Consider the following 17,701-nt stretch of genomic DNA (forward strand, 5'->3'; position numbering starts at 1 on the left):
GTTAATTATTTTGGTTGTACTGGAAAATCTTGGGTTTGGAAACCTTTTAAAAAGAAACAATCTAAAATGCTGTTTTATCTGATGAGAGACAAAATGTGCTCGAGGTCGGAAGTCGAGATAAAATATGGAAGTTACCTTGTAAATGAATTGCAATCACATTTGCTTCTCATGTTTAAGACACCATGGGCTAGAGTTTTGAGTTCATCGACAAAAAATGGCTGTTATTTCCGGCATGAGTGGTAAAAAAGGGTCATCAGGTCGCTGGCTTCTCGCCCGTTCTCAAAACACCTAGTTTACATTTTTGAAAATGGGTGTTACCGTGAGCGATATCAAATGGGTAGTTTAAAATTTTTTTGACCTTCTGCCATAAAGTGTGGCCGTCCTTAGCAACGGCATGGCAACCCTCGATTCCCGCAATTCAGGAGGTCAAGGGTCACCATGACATGTGCAGAAGAGACAGAGAGGATGTTCAGAGGGACTGAAGGCGTGGCTGGGTGTGGTGTGGCTGCTTTGGGAGGAAGGAGGGAGACTTTAGAGCTTCACAGCAAGTAGGCAAACAAAAAGTAGCTGTTAACAGCCACATATTTGACCGAATTTGCCCTATAATGGAGGGAGAGGAGGAGGCATCACAGCACACTGTGGAGACTGACACTGGAGAGAGCAGTGAGGTGGGAGAGGAGCACATTGGAGGCCGCAAAAGAGCCAGGAGGTTCTCGGATGGGGAAAATGCCTCCCTCCTGCAGGAGGTCGAATCATGCTGGGGTGATTTGACACAGGGAGGGCGTGGGAAGCCCACCCCAAAGGCCTACCAGAGGATATGGACCGAGACAGCAGAGGTGGTCTCGCGGCGACCAACGAGGTGCGTGAGGGCAAACAATGCCGCAAACAATGGAACGACCTTGTGGGATCTGCAAGAGTAAGTATTACATGCAGAGGCGAACGGGTGGGGGGGACACCAGTCCCCAGCGACATCACTGACATGGAGGAACGAATGCTAGCACTCGTAGGGAAGCACCCCCGGACAGCCATGGACGCATCTGCAGACCCTGAAGTGATGCCACGTGAGTAAAGCTTACACCACTTTAAAGTCAATAGATGCCACATCAACTCATATCCGACCAATCATATGTGATAGATGATTTCTAAACGTGTCATAGAAATAATGCTGGCCTAATGAAAATCTTTGCAATCCAGAATGTGTTAATGGTCATGAAATGTGATGACTGCGATGATTTTGAGAGCGGTGGTGCTTTTGTCGTGCATATGATGTGTGTAGCGCTGGACTTACCTTGTCACCCTAGCACCCCCTTCTCCTCTAATAACCTCATTTGTGTCTTGCAGCTCAGCCAGCAGCGTGGCCCCAGGCAAGACCACAGAGGCCAGAAGGTGTTGGTGGATGATCCTACTACATCTGATGCTGTGAAGGTCCGATTGTCGCCTGTCAATCTGCTGGTCTGTTCTCGATGGATGAGAGCGTGGACTTCGAAGAACCTGCATTGCCACGCTCCAGAAGCCATTCCACTTCAAGGCCATCTAGTGGTCCTCTGGTCATTCCCGCCTCCACTCTGGATGTACCGGCCCCAAGCACCTCGCCACAGGGCTCCCCATTTGTTCTCAGGATGGCGCCGACCCCGCGGAGGTCTCGTGGACGTGGCAGGTCTGTTCCACGAGCGCGACATGACAGCCTGGAGATGGTACAGTTGTCCAGGAGGACTGTAGACATTGGTAACCAGCTCATCGAAGCATTGGGGGGCATATCCTGACAGCTGGCCACCATGACCGAGTACATTCCACGGATGGCGAAGGCCCTGGATGCAATAGCCAGGAACACTGCTGCCACAGGCCTCCCAGTGGTCCCCGAGCGCGTCACTCCACCCCTAGGTTCCGCACCACCACTGCGAACAACAGATGAGAGCAAGGACCAAGATCCTGCTTCTGCATCAGAGAATGTTGCCCCCTCGGCACCTCCTGCTCCCTTACCCGTCCAACCAATGCATCTGCCTTCATCCCCCCCAATGAGGCACCACCTGAGGAGATCCTTGGCCAGGCACTGTGAAGCGAGGTGTTAAGAAAGAGAGTGGGGAAGGAAAGTGAGGTGCATGTGCACAGGTGATGGCTGTATTATATCTCCATCTGGGTGTATGCAATTTGTTGCAATGTATGGGGGCTGAGGACCACGCTCCTGCTTTGCCTTTGTATTCTATGTTGCTGGACATGTTGAACATGTGATTTATGTCAATGGTGGGAAAAGTGGAGTGTGGGCGGGGGTTGGGTGTTATTGGCTGTGAGACTTATGATTTCAGACCAATGTTACTATTAAACTTTTGTTATTGAACATAATCTTGTTGTGCATTGTCTCAGATGGCTGGACCGTTATTCCTTATCGTGAAAGTGTTAAATACAACTTAACATCAATCAACGTAAACTTTAACTGGCACCAAGGTGATGGACACCATTGATGTCTGAGCTGCACACATACAGCAGTGTGTCAGCATTGTCACTCACATTAGCGCCCTTTCAGGCAAATCTTTCCGATATCAGCTCCTCACATAAGAGTGGGATTTAACAAATGGCAGCCACACCGCTGGCGTTCGTACCGGTTAGTTCCACTTTTTGTGGGTGTTTTTTTGAGCGGACGATATTCTGGGCGATATATGTGTGAGGTGGTGAAATTGACGGTGGGTGATCTCCATGGCTGCTAGTTTGGGTAAATATGCTCTTTACAACAAAAAACAGTCGCTGGGCATTATTATTGAATCTCGGCATTAAGTCCCTGAGGAAAGTAACGTTGGGCGATAATATGGGTGTTGAAATCGCCCATTCTGTTGATTCCACCCAAAAAAAGTGGGCGGGTGCTAATATTTTTTCTCGGCGTTAACACATGGGGAAAATAACGCTTGGCGATAAGTCTCCTAAAAAAGCCCACCGGTTTCCATTTTGTGCCAAAATGGGTTATATCTGGATGTTACACGTCATTTCAGCGGTTAAATGGGCGTTAAATAGGCGTTAAGCATGTAAAAAAAAGTGGAGGTTCTAGCCCCATGTGAACTACCAAGCTTGACAAAAACTTGTTTCTGAAATTAGAATTAATAAGATGAATTGATAAAGATAAATTGATATGAGTTGCTGTTTCAAGCACTCGAGAAGGGAAAATCTCACTGAAGTTTAAAGGGATAATTGTTTATTAAAAGAAACTGGTTGAAAACAATCTAAGTGACCCTACTAAATGCTGTGTATCAAGAGAAAAAATTTGTGGGAAAATAAAATTGAACATGGACAAAATCTGTCAGTGCGACAATATTGTTGTTTGGATTTGTGATAAGTTTGAAATGATAAAATGGACTCAGGTACAATATAGTTGGTTATAAAGAATTTTTAAAAACATGTTAATCTTTAATATTGCATTGGATAGTAAGGTTACTCCAGAGCTCATGAATATGAATAGTAATTAATAGGATGTATATTTAGATGCAAGATAAAAACAGGAAAATTACACAACTAAATGGGAATTTTTCTAACTTTCTAGTGCAAGTCAGGAAAGTGTAGTTAAGAATAGTGAATCGATATTTTTCTCTTGGAGACATTTGTGTCCTTGCCAATGAACGTTTTAAGAAAGTTGCATTGATAACCTGACCACTACCTGAAACAATGGAAGATGAGCAAAGATCTCTAGACAATCTTTTGATAATATTACCTGAACGCCTGAGATGGCTTGTATTGTATAGGATGGCATAGAGATGCCAGTGTAAGAGTGCAGATGTGATTTGTTACGAATGAAGCAACAAGCATGCGGAAATGCATGGTGAATTTGCACTGAGGAATGGGTCTCAGACATGCTGAGTTACTTGACAACAGAAGACATGAAATGGTTAACGTGGCTCAGGGAAGTGAGACAATTTTTAAAGCATTGATAAATGCTCCATCGAGAAACTATCTAATGAAATCCCTCTGAAGGTGTGTTTAAGTAAAAGAAAAACAATTAAAATTTAAGTAAAAAATGATATCGAATTTAGATTGGGACAATTGAAGGCTAGGAAGAAATAAATTTAGAAAGAATTATCCACAATGAATGGATACAAGTAAAGAAAGAGATCTGGAAAATCTTTTAAGTCCATGACTTGTTGATTAGATGTTGAACTTCAGCTTTCTTTACAATGTCTGTTTTCGTTGTTTGCATTAATTTTTGCTGGAGATGTATATACTTAGTCGACGTGCTAGTGATTGTAAAACCAAATTATAACTTTAACTGTGATTATGTTTTGTAGGTATCAGAGGGAAAAGCCAGTACGAATTCAGTATGAGGGCTTTGGTAGTGCCTCCTATAACATGTTTTATGGATCTAACAGAACCTGTTTCAAAGCTCAAGTGAAATTGACAGTAAATGAGATATTTAAGTATAAGCTGCACAATTATGTGGCACAATTGGTACAACATTCATAATGGTGGGATATTGGGCTTAATATATCAGTACATTCTTAGGTTCAAATTATTTCACACGCTCTGGTAGTTTTCTAACTTGTAATGGTAGAGTATTTGATATTTATTTAACTGAACACATTGAAAGAGAAGATCCGAAGCAATGTAGAGGAGACCCAAGGTGGGATAGGATCAGGAAACATATAAGAAACAGAGAATACCCCAGGCGGGGCAGAATTAGAACACTGGAACAGTGAATTGAATTTGAGAAAGGGGTCAGAGGTTGCTCCTCCCATTCAAAGGAATGGACTGTAAGGAGGGAAATCTTCATTTCTGGAGTCTCCCTTATCGAAATTTAGAGATGGCTTGATGTATGCAAAACTGGAAATGAGAGATCGAAAGAGTTTTCTCTCTCTCAAGGAGGGGAATATGTTAGAAATCAGGGATGCATAAAAATGTATAAAACTGTTACGAATGCTATGTTTAGCTCGATATTTTGAACTGGAGATGAATTGTCTATTGAAGATGCTCAGAAATGCTAATGTCTTGGTACCCTGTTGAGATGTTACAGTATTTTGCACTATGACAACCATTAACTGTGATTTTCAAGTTAAAGCTTCAGTTTATTTATCTATCTTGAAGATAATTTGTATAGAAAAGGCTTAGAATCGATGGAAATTGTAAGAGTTAACATAAACATGTTGCTACGTTGTAAAAGAGATAACAAGCAGTTTTCTGCTTTGGCCTCATGGGATCAAAGAGAGGATAGGGACGAGAGAAATAAGAGAGATTTCCACAGGAAGAAACCCTGGGTTAGTGTAAACAGATAGTGACATATGGCCAGAATCATAAGACATCTTTAAGGTGGGTTCTTGAAATAAGAATCAAGACAAAGACCTAGAAGTCTTATTGGATGTTAAGTTTTTAGGAAAACATCTATAGATCAAAAGGTCTTGTCAATATCCAGAGTCAGGCCCACCCCTAAAAAGAGAACAGATGTTTAGCTGGTCGAACACTTTTCAAGAGTGATCCCATGCTTTACCGAGAGAAAGAGACTGCAAAAAAAGAGAACTGCTTACGTAAGCCAGCTGTTTGTTCAATCGGGATAGCTATTAACTATCTGTTATGTTTGTATGTTTTTGCTATATTCCATCTTAAACTTTGTTTAAACACAATATATCCATCAGATTGGTTTACAGTCGATCCTGATAATTAAAGTGAATAGAGATAGCCTTAAACTGGCATATTTCTAACAGATGTCCGATCGTGTGAAGTGGGAAACAGGTTGGCTTGGGCGCAAGCAGTGCTTGCTAAGCACTTACCTCTTCCATGCAGCAGTCCTCATCGTTTAGCTGCTGGGTTTCTCAAGGCCAAGGGAACGCAGTTGGCCAGTGTTAAAGTTGGGAGAGAAATAGAATCTGAGACACACAGCCTCATCAAAATATTTAAATGAGCCATCTGCATCCTGGGAGCAGGTTGCTCGCTCGTCCTTGTCCGTCTCTATTAAAACCGGAGTGGTCTGGATCGAGGCGGTTTGGGTTCGGGTTTGAGATTTTTTTTACATTTTAACTTCCTACCCAACCCAACCCACCCGTTTTGGGGGGTTAAAATTACACCATAATCTCATTCGACTTGTATTATATCCTTATTAAATGCAACTCAATACTTTATTTACCTTTGTTGCAGTGAAGCGCTGAGTTGATTATTTTATGGATTTATCCCTAGACCTCTTTCTTTATCAGCAAGCTGCATGACTGTTCAATTTAACATACTATATGGGTAATGGCAGGGAGCTGTGGTCACAGTGAGCACAGAACAGAACAGATCTCCCCATGGGTGCAGGTTGTGGAATTATCCTGACATGTTTTGGTTCTTTGCTCCCAATTTTATTACGCTTATCCACATGGAACTAGATCTGCCACCTATCAACCAGTTACCAAAAGGAGACAAATAGTTTGGAATATGCCTGGATTGCTGTGCATTCTTTGCTCTATCTCCTATTTTGGCACTGTCTGTGAACTCAAAGCTAAAAACTTTCTCATCTCTGATTATCTATCATGGGGTAGGTAGGACTTAGACAGGCCTTTGTTAAATATTTATTGCTTATTGAATAGTTCAACTTCGTATGAATATCTTTTGTATTGTCATTTGGAAAGTAAGCGTGCAATGCAAAAATAACTTATAAACTATTTTCTATTTTTTCTCCATATTATGTGACCCCTTGACAGGCTGTCAAAATTGTCATACAATTGAGATTGTTTGAAATATTGATAATTACAAGTGTGCCAGACATCCAGGTGTAAAGGATCAGACCTAACTTTGCCGAGAGCATTCTGCGCCATTACAATAATTGTGAGCTTTCCAGCCATGTACAGATTTGGGTAAATAAAGGTACACGTGTTCTTCTTCAAGTTAACACAGGTGTCATTTCTCACTTTTTTGCTGAAAAACAAAACAAATAAAAAATTACATAAAACTAAAATAGCATCAAAAGAAAGCATTTCTTTTTTCTTTTACTGGTTATAATATACACATAAGTGACAAGACTTCATGAGACCGATCTTCCTCTCCCCAGTGCTGACTAGGTGCGATTATTGCAGATCACACCAGAAGTGCGCTCCACTACACTGACATCTTCAGTGGCCAACCTTTCTTTTAGGCCTTATTACCATGAAGCAGGCACACAGCGGGCGCATGGAGGGGTACACACTTAGGTGCTCTCTGGGCCTTAAACAGCAATCTTAATGGTGCAGAGACAATAAAAGTCTCAGGAGTAAATCAGGCTTCTCAAAGTGACTTTTTTTTCTTTTGAAAGCTTCTGAGAAAGAATGGTTGGTTCGAAATCTATTTATATCTGCCAACAGCTATAACTGGCTTTCTGGTGGTCTTCATCTCTATTTAAAGGTGTCCCCTGTGAAAGTGTTTGTACTGCTGTGCCATAGATGAGATGGTAGCAGCACCCCAAGCAGAAGTTCAGGCGCCCCTGCAGTCAGTCTTGGAATAGCAGGTGGTTGCAGACTGTGAAGTTTATCTTTTTATTCAAGGTGAGATGGAACAATTGTATGATTGGGGAAGGAGGACACTTTTGCTCCATGACAGGGAAATAGATGGTTGTGGCTCAGAAGGTTTGGTTGGGGCAAGGAGGTCTGATATGCTGTGAGGTTCTAAGCTGTGTACTATGCTGAAGAAACTGGGCTTGACCTGAAGGTGTGGAAAAAAGACAGAGGTGACAATGGGAAACACTTAAACAAAGGAGAATGCTTTGCTGCCAGCACTGAGAAATCCTCTAAGTGACAATCTTCATGTTATGCTCTACTGTCTTCAAAGTTGTCTTTTTCAACAGGAAAGTTGTGCAGTGCACTGCAAACTACCATGATGTGTAAAATATATTGCACAGCCCTCCTGATCTATCCAAACAGAAAATGCATCCCTTTACGATGCCTATAATTCTCTCTGTGACAACTCTAGTAGAGGCATGTGTCTTATGCAGCATTCCTCAATTTATATTCTTGCAACTCACATTATCTATGTTAGCAAGGGATACACTTTATCACCCACAGACATTTTGTCATTTGAATCTTTTCTGTGAACAGATAAGAGAGGCTAGAATTCCTGAAGATGAAGGAATCATGACAACTTTCTGCACTTTTGACATTGACATGGAGAATTCTTAGGTGCTGATCACACATTTGAACACAACTCCTTTCTATTTAAAACGTTCAGAGTTTATTGTAGGAGCTCAATATTATTTGCGTGCCATCTACTACACCCTGAACCTTGATAAAATGTTGTTGTGTTGCTGTGTCATATCAAATATTTGATGAATCAGTCGCCTAAAAATGTTGTCAGAAACCTGACAAATGCATTCCTGGCATTCACCTTGGGTGAATTTACACAGATCACTCTGTGACTGCTTGAAGCAGCAAATGGCATAATCATTGAATGCAGTGGTAACTTTTCCAGCTACGGATAGAGCCTCATAGATGATCTTGGCTGCAGGGCTTTATTGGCACAGCTCACCTACAGCATTTTCTCTTTTTCTCTTTTTATTTCAGATTGCCAGCTATTTTGCTATTGTTGTGCAATATTTTGCTTTTCTCCTGTAGTCTCTTTTGTGAACTGCATTCTTCTCATAAAGAGCATATCACTGAGATCTTCAGAGGATCTGTGTGACCTGTAAACTCTTTGAGGGGAGGAATACTATCTTGTGGGATGAATCCTCCTCAGATGCTGCCTCACCCTCCTTTTCTCCATTATGTAAAGCTCCTTTGTTTAAGTATCTCCCTTTGTCACCATTGATTTTATTCTATTTCCCCTGCCTTTAAGTCAAGTTTCAGGTCATAGCTAACTATTATTCAGTCTGCACTTGTCAGCCCTGTGCTACATGGTAGCCACAGGTCACATAAGAGTCCCTAGATCAAGATCCTGTCCCACTGATCCAGACTGCAGCAGTTCAAGAAGGTGGCTCACCACCACCTTCTCCAGGGCAATTAGGGATGGGCAATAAATGCTGGCCTTGCCAGCGATGCCCACATCCCACGAACAAATAAAAAAAATTATCTTCTGCCACAATCACTGTGCTCCAGCCTGCCTCATCCTCCTTTCCTCCATCCTGTATTGCTGCTCCTCCTGCCTTAAAATAGTGAACAACAGAGTGCCCATTGTGAATCCCATTATGTTTACTCAGAACCTTTTACTTTAGTTGGGAGTGAAAATGACCCGATGGTCTCACAGGCCCTCAAGCTGTCAGAGGCGAGGCCAGCTCTGTACAGGTGCACTGCAAAAGAAAAGCTGCTACAAATCTCCACGGAACTCCAGCAATGACTGTTTAAAGCTGTTCCAGGCTCCAGGCTACAAACTAGAAGCTCTTCCACGAGCATCAGCTGTTGCTGGCAATAGAAACTCTTCATTTATTTCATCATGAATTATTCTTCGTGCAGCATTGGGAGAGTAAATCATGGCATTTGTACCCGCCTATGATGATCCTCTCATTGGCATATATTAAAGTGAGCATCAAGCAACATCAGCATGTTCCGATTTAATTGGAAATAATGCTGCAGCAAAAACAATTTCGCCCCCGATCAGTAGGCCTCACAGAATAGAGACATCATTGCAGTACTAATAACGTGCTGGAATTGGCAAGCACATTTGGGGTCATTAGATTTACTTTCAAACAATCTAAGCTAGTAGTACTTAAATACCAAACAAAATGACTTTTTTGCATAAAGAAAGTGATTGAAATTCTGCTATCAAATAAAACATCAAACTTTTCATACTCACAATATTCTAGTTAGTGTAAAATTGGTCTCTATATAGGTTTCCTGCCCTTGATCCCAGAAACAAGTAAAGTTTTTTTCCCAGTACGAAATGCAGGATATATTTTTTGGCTTATCAGGGGGCACTGAAAGAAAAATAATTATGTTGAACAGAGATATTACACTTTATAGGGTACATTTTATGAATTTGCGCTTCTGGCAGGTGCATTGCAAAAAAACTGCACACATTAGCAATTCAGGCATTGAGGTTAGCAGGATCCAATTCAGAGGAAAGCAACAAGGCTGATCCCCAGGGCCAGAAAAAGAAATATCATAGAATCATAGAAATTTACAGCACGGAACGAGGCCATTCTGGCCCATTGTGTCCGCGCCTGCCGACAAAGAGCTATCCAGCCTAATCACACTTTACAGATCTTGGTCCGTAGCCTTGTAGGCAGTGAGTTCCAGACCACCACCATCCTCAAAAAATACAATCAAGTTAGTCAGACACGATCTTCCTCTAACAAATCCACGCTGATTGTCCTTGATTAATCTGTGTCTTCCTAAATGAAGATTATTCCTGTCCCTCAGAATTTTTTCCAATAATTTTCCCACCATCGAGGTTAGGCTGACTGGCTTGTCTCCGTCTATCCCTTTTTCCACACTGTATTTTCAGGTCTGACACTGGAACATGGGAAGGGAGTATGGGACTTCTTGTTCCTATTATGTGAGATAATACTGGAGAAGTCATCTTTTTAATCGCCTTTTAATCCTGGTGCTTTTGAGACTTACCCTCTCATCCTTTTTGAGGCAACCCTTCTAGCAGGTCTTGGTGCAAATTACAGCCACTGAGCGTATTTACTTTCCCAAAGCAAAAGTGATTTACTTGCAATTAAAACAGGAAGGTGTAATGTATTTGCTTCATGGGTTTTTTGCTTAAGAATTCATAGCAACACATTGTTATTAAGAACTAGTTGGTTTTTCGTGAATGTTTAACAATCACACTACATATTACCAGTTCATCCACCAGGCTCACAACCACTTGCCTCATCTTGGATTCCCTGAACCCAACTGGCTGGGGTTTTATTTAGTCTTGTGAACATCACATGACTGGCTAAGCCATTCCCAACTCAACAGCTCTACAACTATTTTGTTGTGAAACAAATTAAACAATTAATTCAAGTGCCCCCTGATTAAAGGAGGGGGGTGGGGGGGAACGATCGAAACACTTTTCAAGTGCACTTTTTTTGTTTTTTCGGGGTTTGTTAGGGCACTAAAAGCACAAATTATACAAGAGCCCCCTGGCTAAAAGTGGGGGGCACTCAAACCTGGCACAATAAAAAAAATTAAACTTTAAAACATATAAAATCAAATTAAAATTTGGTTGCTGGGGGTGATGATGCACTCCAGTCCCTCCGGTGCCCTCCTCTCGCGGAAGGCCGCGAGCGACCGGTGGACACCACGTGCTCCATCTCTAGAGACACCCTGGCCCGGATGTAACCGTGGAAGAGAGGCAGGCAGTCAGGCTGAACGACCCCCTCGACCGCCCTCTGCCTGGACCAGCTGATAGCCCCTTTGGCCGTGCCCAGGAGCAGTCCTACGAGGAGGCCCTCGGACCTACCCGCTCCCCTCCACACAGGGTGCCCAAAGATCAGGAGTGTGGAACTGAAGTGCAACCAGAATTTGAGGAGCAGCTCCTTTAAATAATGGAACAGGGGCTGCAACCTCGCACATTCCATAAAAACATGAAACACGGACACCTCTCAACAGCTGTACAACTTTTTTGAGAGAACAATAAATATACCTTAAATCAAGTGCCCCCTGAATAAAGGGGGGAGGGAGGGGAACACTCCAAACACTTTTCAAGTGCCCTTTTTTGTTTTTTTGGGGGGGTTTTTTGGGCACGTAAACCACAAATTATACAACTGCCCACTGGCTAAAAGGGGAGGGGGCACTAAAACCCGGCAATAAACCAAATTAACATTTAAAACATATAAAATCAAATTAAAATTTGGTTGCTGGGGGTGATGATGCACTCCAGTCCCTCCGGCGCCCACCTCTCGCGGAAGGCCGCGAGTGTACCGGTGCACACCGCGTGCTCCATCTCTAAGGACACCCTGGACCGGATGTAAGCGCGGAAGAGAGGCAGGCAGTCAGGCTGAATGACTCCCTCGACCGCCCGCTGCCTGGACCGGCTGATGGCACCCTTGGCCGTGCCCAAGAGCAGTCCTACGAGGAGGGCCTCGGACCTACCTGCTCCCCTCCGCACAGGGTGCCCAAAGATCAGGAGTGTGGGACTGAAGTGCAACCAGAATTTGAGGAGCAGCCCCTTCAAATAATGGAACAGGGGCTGCAACCTCACACATTCCATAAAAACATGGAACACGGACTTCTCTCAACAGCTCTACAACTCTTTTGGGGGGGAACAAAATAAACATTAGATCAAGTGCTCCCCCCTGATCTGGGTGACACTCCAGACACTTTTAACTGCCCTCTTTTTTTATATTTTTTGTTTTTTTTGTTTTTTTTTGTGGTTTTTTTTGTGATTTTTTTTGGGGGCATTAAAATTATATATTTTACAAGTGCCCCTTATAAAAGGGGAGGGGGACACTAAAAACCCCGGCAATTAAACCAAATTAACCTTTAAAACATAAAATCAAATTAAAATTTGGTTGCCGGGGGTGATGATGCACTCCAGTCCCTCCGGCACCCACCTCTCGCGGAAGGCCGCGAGCGTACCGGTGGACACTGCGTGCTCCATCTCTAAGGACACCCTGGCCCGGCTGTAGGCGCGGAAGAGAGGCAGGCAGTCAGGCTGAATGACCCCCTCGACCGCCCGCTGCCTGGACCGGCTGATGGCACCCTTGGCCGTGCCCAGGAGCAGTCCTACAAGGAGGCCCTCGGACCTACCCGCTCCCCTCCGCACAGGGCGCCCAAAGATCAGGAGTGTGGGACTGAAGTGCAGCCAGAAATTGAGGAGCAGCCCCTTTAAATAATGGAACAGCCTCGCACATTCCATAAAAACATGGAACACGGACTCCTCTCAACAGCTCTACAAACCTGTGAGCATACACACAGGTGCATACGTTACAGAAGGAACTGACATTTCAGCATTAACCTTAAAAAAGATGCAACCTCCTACCAAGTCAAAGTATTTTCTTTTTCCAACTCCCCTTCCAAAATCAATCTCGACTCGCCACATGCTAGCGCTTTCACTCCAGATGAAGCATCTCAGACCATAACTGTATAAAGTGTTCAATACCAATGGCCCATGATGTGTCTAATATCTAGACAATCGGCACACACTGGGCTATAGGGATTGAGCCCAGAGATTGAACAGAAAACCCTTATTAGTCTATTTCAACTACTGCTTATATCACATGTGATCCTCCTGAACTTCAGAAGATGGTAGAATATACACTTCACAAGATTATGATTTAAAGTATAAACTGCAAAACAGATTTATTAACCAATAAATAGGTAAGTGAACTAAAGCAATGAGCTTTGCAGATCTACACAAATAAAACCCACAAGGTGGTTGTATTTGAATTGAATAGAATGATGCACCACTCTCCCTTGGATACCTAGCCAGTCATTACGGCCCTGGTGGATGTTTAGCTGAGTGGGATTCCCGTTTGCCTACAGACAGAGCAATAGCCCCAGACCCAAGTCACAGGGACAGGTGCAATACCATGCTTCGGACAGATGGTCTGTGGCTCTATAGGCAAATGGAGGCACCCGCTCCAACTGCAGTCCAGTAAATCAGAACAATTCCATGCCGTTCCCTTGGGGAAGGAACAGAGCCTTGAAGGGACGAAAATGCGACATTCTTTATGTCTTCTTAGCTCACAAGGATTAACTTGGCAGATTGGAGATGGTAATAAATTTTATCTCCCCAGGATTGATTACTTTTTTCTAGTGCAGTTCTGGGACTTTTTACTGATCCTGTAACAGAACTCACCAGCTCTCAGCTAGCATGAGTTCCGCTGGGTCTAATCAGGGCACATTGGGCTAGGAATTGGTTCTCTTTGCAACCGTTTATAGGCTGGCAATGGCAGGTCACCCCAATTATTACAGTCAGACCCAAAGTCCAGTTTCGGGTGAACCTTGGAGCTCCGGTTTGGGCATGTGTTCTGTGCACTCCATCATTCATGTGTCTGAAAATCAGCAATAACGAATTTCTACCTCAATAAGTCCAATTTCTGGGGTAGCCAGAGAATGCCCCAGACTGGCTGGAGTCATATCTAGCACAAAGGAAGATGGTTGTGGTTTTTGGAGGCCAATCATCTCACCCCCAGGACATCACTGCACAAGTTCCTCAGGGCAGTGTCCTAGGCCCAACCATCTTCAGCTGCTTCATCAATGACCTTCCCTCCATAATAAGGTCAGAAGTGGAGATGTTCGCTGATGATTGCACAGTGTTCAGTTCCATTCGCAACTCGTCAGATAATGAAGCAGTCCATGCCCAAATACAGCAAGACCTGGATGACATTCAGGCTTGGACTGATAAGTGGCAAGTAATGTTTGCACCACACAAGTCTCAGGCAATGACTATCTACAAGAAGAGAGCATCTAACCTCCGCCTCATGACATTCAACGGTATTACCATAGCCTAATCCTCCAACATCAACATCCTGGGGGTCGCCATTGACCAGAAACTTAACTGGACCAGCGACATAAATACCATGGCTACAAGAGCAGGTCAGAGGCTTGGTAATTCTGCGGTGAGTATCTCACCTCCTGACTCCCCAAAGCCTTTCCACCATCTACAAGGCACAAGTCTGGAGTGTGATGGAATACTCTTCACTTGCCTGGATGAATGCAGCTCCAACAAGTCTGAAGGAGCTCGACACCATCCAGGACCTTAAACATTCACTCCCTCCACCACAGGTGCATTGTGGATGCAGTGTGTCCCATCTACAAGATGCACTGCAGCAACTTGCCAAGACTTCTTCGGTAGCACCTCCCAAACCTACGACCTCTACCACTTAGAAGGACAAGGGCAGCAGGTGCATGGGAACTCCATCGTCTGCAAGTTCTTCTCCAGGGCAATTAGGGATGGGCAATAAATACTTACGTTGCCAGTGACGCACACATCCCATGAAAGAATAAAAAATAAACTGCCGCATGGGAACACCATCACCTGCAAGTTCCCCTCTGTGGTGTATCTAGCACACAAATCACTGACTCCACACGGTCTGGTATAAGTCTAACTGCTGTGACCTTCGTCCTTTATTGTTCAGCTCCAGAGTGCTTCTCAGGTGTGGTGGTCAGCCTTTTATAGTGCCTGTTCTAGGTACTTCCAGGTTTCCAACCACAGCGTCCTCTGTGGTGTGGCATAGTGCTTACATTACATTTAAGGTACTGGGACGATACACACATCATTACATAACACCCTCCAACTCACACACCAACCTTACTTGGAAGTATATTGCCGTTCCTTCTTAGTTGCTGGGTCAAAATCCTGGAACTCCCTCCCTAACAGCAGTATGGAAGTACCTTCACCACAAGGACTGCAGCGGTTCTCAAGGGCAATTAGGGATAGGCAATAAGTTTTGGCCTTACCAGCAATGCCTACATCCCAGGAATGAATTAAAAAAAACGCGCATCCTAAGATGTCGGGGAGACCGGTGTTGGATTGCATGTTAAATTCTGCCTCTGAACCCATCAGAATTCTGGTGCCAATGGCTATATTCTGAGGCTGTTGTATCAAAAGAAGCCATTTTGTGTAAATGAATCTGTTTTTTAACCCTATATGTACCACGACAGAAAGAAACCAATACATTATACACTACAGATAAAAATGCTTGATTATTTGTCAGAGTCATGTTTCCATTTCTTTTCTCTATGCTGAAGTGCTTTAGCATCTTATTGCAGGGTGAAAATGATAAAACTAGCAAAGCTAATCCTATAAACGCATTTTTTACACACTTCACCCTTTGTGTCTTATCCCCAAGCTTGGAAGCTTTACATATTTTAGAGATTACCAGTACTATACTGATTGTTTTCAGAACTTGGAATTTCTTTATTTGAGATCTTTTAGATAAATAAGCTATCATTAACTATTTTCACATGTTTTATTCAGTTGTAGTTAAACTTTTATTTCCTAGAAGCCTTAGTTCTGGACAAGAAGTAATGCATCTATTGTTACAGAAAGACTACTTACATCCTGCTTCAACTGCAAAACGGTGAAGTATGTTTGGTGCTCCTTTGATGTCAATGTGACACGTCAAATAACCTTTCACTGCATCAAAATGCTTCAAGGTTACACGGGAAATAGTTGCATTGAAATAATATTGTTCTCGTGGAATTATGGTATCGTTTAGTTTCCAGAATATTTGACTTGCATTTGCATCTAATGATTCGATGCACTCCTCTCGTAATGCACATGACAGTGAGACAGCTGATCGTAGCTTGACCACTTCTGACGTAGAATCAACATCATGACAAAGCATTGACAATCCACCTGTCCATTTAGGGAAAAAAATAGCACATCAAATCCACGTAAGGCTGTGCAGTTAGAGACCAATCACATTGCTGGATACTGTTGCTGAATGAAATATTTGCAGTTGTAAGTGGTGCTTTGATTGGCAAGCAATTTTCTGATTTCCAGCCTCAGCTCATTTGCTGCTGAAACTCTCAGCCATGCCCTTGTTACTTCTAAACTTGACTATTCCAACGCTCTCCTACAGTAAGCAACCACCTAATGTACCATTAATTCATTTAGATCGCAACATCCTAGCGTCAATTCCCAACATGTGCTGCGCTATCTGGGCTCAGCCGGGGCAGTAGGATGTGTTTTAATTCATCTCAGTGCCACTAGGGAAAGGGAAGGTAAATTCAGCCAGTGGTCCCATTTCCTGATTGTTATTGAGTGACTTTCTACTGGAAAGTATATGTGCGTATACATCCTTGAGCAGTATGTAACGGAACCAAACAGGGGGCAGGCTATCTTAGATCTGGTCCTGTGTAATGAGACAGGATTAATAAACAATCTCCTAGTAAAGGATCCCCTCAGAATGAGTGATCATAGCATGATTGAATTTCAAATTCAGATGGAGGGTGAGAAAGTTTGATCTCTAACCAGCGTACTAAGCTTAAATAAAGGAGACTATGAAGGTATGAGGGCTAAAGTGAACTGGGAAAGTAGATTAAAATGTAGGACGGTTGATGAACAGTGGTGTGCATTTAAGGAGATATTTCACAACTCTCAAGAAAAATATATTCCAATGAGGAGGAACGGGTGTAAGAGAAAAGATAGCCATCTGTGGCTAACTAAAGAAATAAAGGACGGTATCCAATTAAAAACAAGAGCATACAAAGTGGCCAAAACTACTGGAAGGTCAGAAGACTGGGAAGCTTTTAAAAGCCAGCAAAGAATGACTAAAAAAATGATTAAGAAAAGGAAGATAGACTATGAAAGTATACTAGCACAAAATATAAAAACAGATAGCAAGAGTTTCTATAGGTACTGTATATAAAAAGGAAAAGAGTAGCTAAAGTAAATGTTGGTCCCTTAGAGGATGAGACCAGGGAACTAGTAATGGGGAATATGGAAATGGCAGAAACTCTGAACAAATATTTTGTATCAGTCTTTACGGTAGAGGACACTAACAATATTCCAACAGTGGATAGTCAAGGAGCTATAATGGAGGAGGAACTTACCACAATCACAATCACTAAGGAGGTGGTACTCAGTAAGATAATGGGACTAAAGGCAGATAAATCCCCTGGACCTGATGGCTTGCATCCTAGGGTCTTAAGAGAAGTAATGGCAGTGATTGTGGATTGAGTGGTTGTAATTTACCAAAATTCCCTGGATTCTGGGGAGGTCCCAGCAGATTAGAAAACTGCAAATGTAATGCCCTTATTTAAAAAAGGAGGCAGACAAAAAGCAGGAAATTATAGACCATCTGTGGTTGGGAAAATGTTGGAGTCCATTACTAAAGAAGCAGTAGCAGGACATTTGGATAAGCAAAATTTGGTCAGGCAGAGTCAGCATGGATTTATGAAGGAGAAGTCATGTTTGA

The 17,701-nt window shown here is 42.9% G+C and overlaps 1 protein-coding gene across 1 annotated transcript in view; it reads right to left on the reverse strand.

Moving 5' to 3' along the window:
• LOC139240420 (interleukin-6 receptor subunit beta-like) overlaps positions 1-17,701 on the reverse strand; it is a 140,670-nt gene that overhangs the window by 49,833 nt on the left and 73,136 nt on the right. The window contains exons 4-6 of the mRNA XM_070868934.1: positions 15,838-16,137; positions 9,697-9,817; positions 6,695-6,858 (exon numbers count right to left, since the gene is read on the reverse strand). Coding sequence (XP_070725035.1) covers positions 6,695-6,858; positions 9,697-9,817; positions 15,838-16,137 — 585 coding nt within the window. The remainder of the gene's footprint in view (positions 1-6,694; positions 6,859-9,696; positions 9,818-15,837; positions 16,138-17,701) is intronic.

This window comes from Pristiophorus japonicus, chromosome 2 (genome assembly GCF_044704955.1).
Source record: "Pristiophorus japonicus isolate sPriJap1 chromosome 2, sPriJap1.hap1, whole genome shotgun sequence".
Lineage (NCBI taxonomy): Eukaryota > Metazoa > Chordata > Chondrichthyes > Pristiophoridae > Pristiophorus > Pristiophorus japonicus.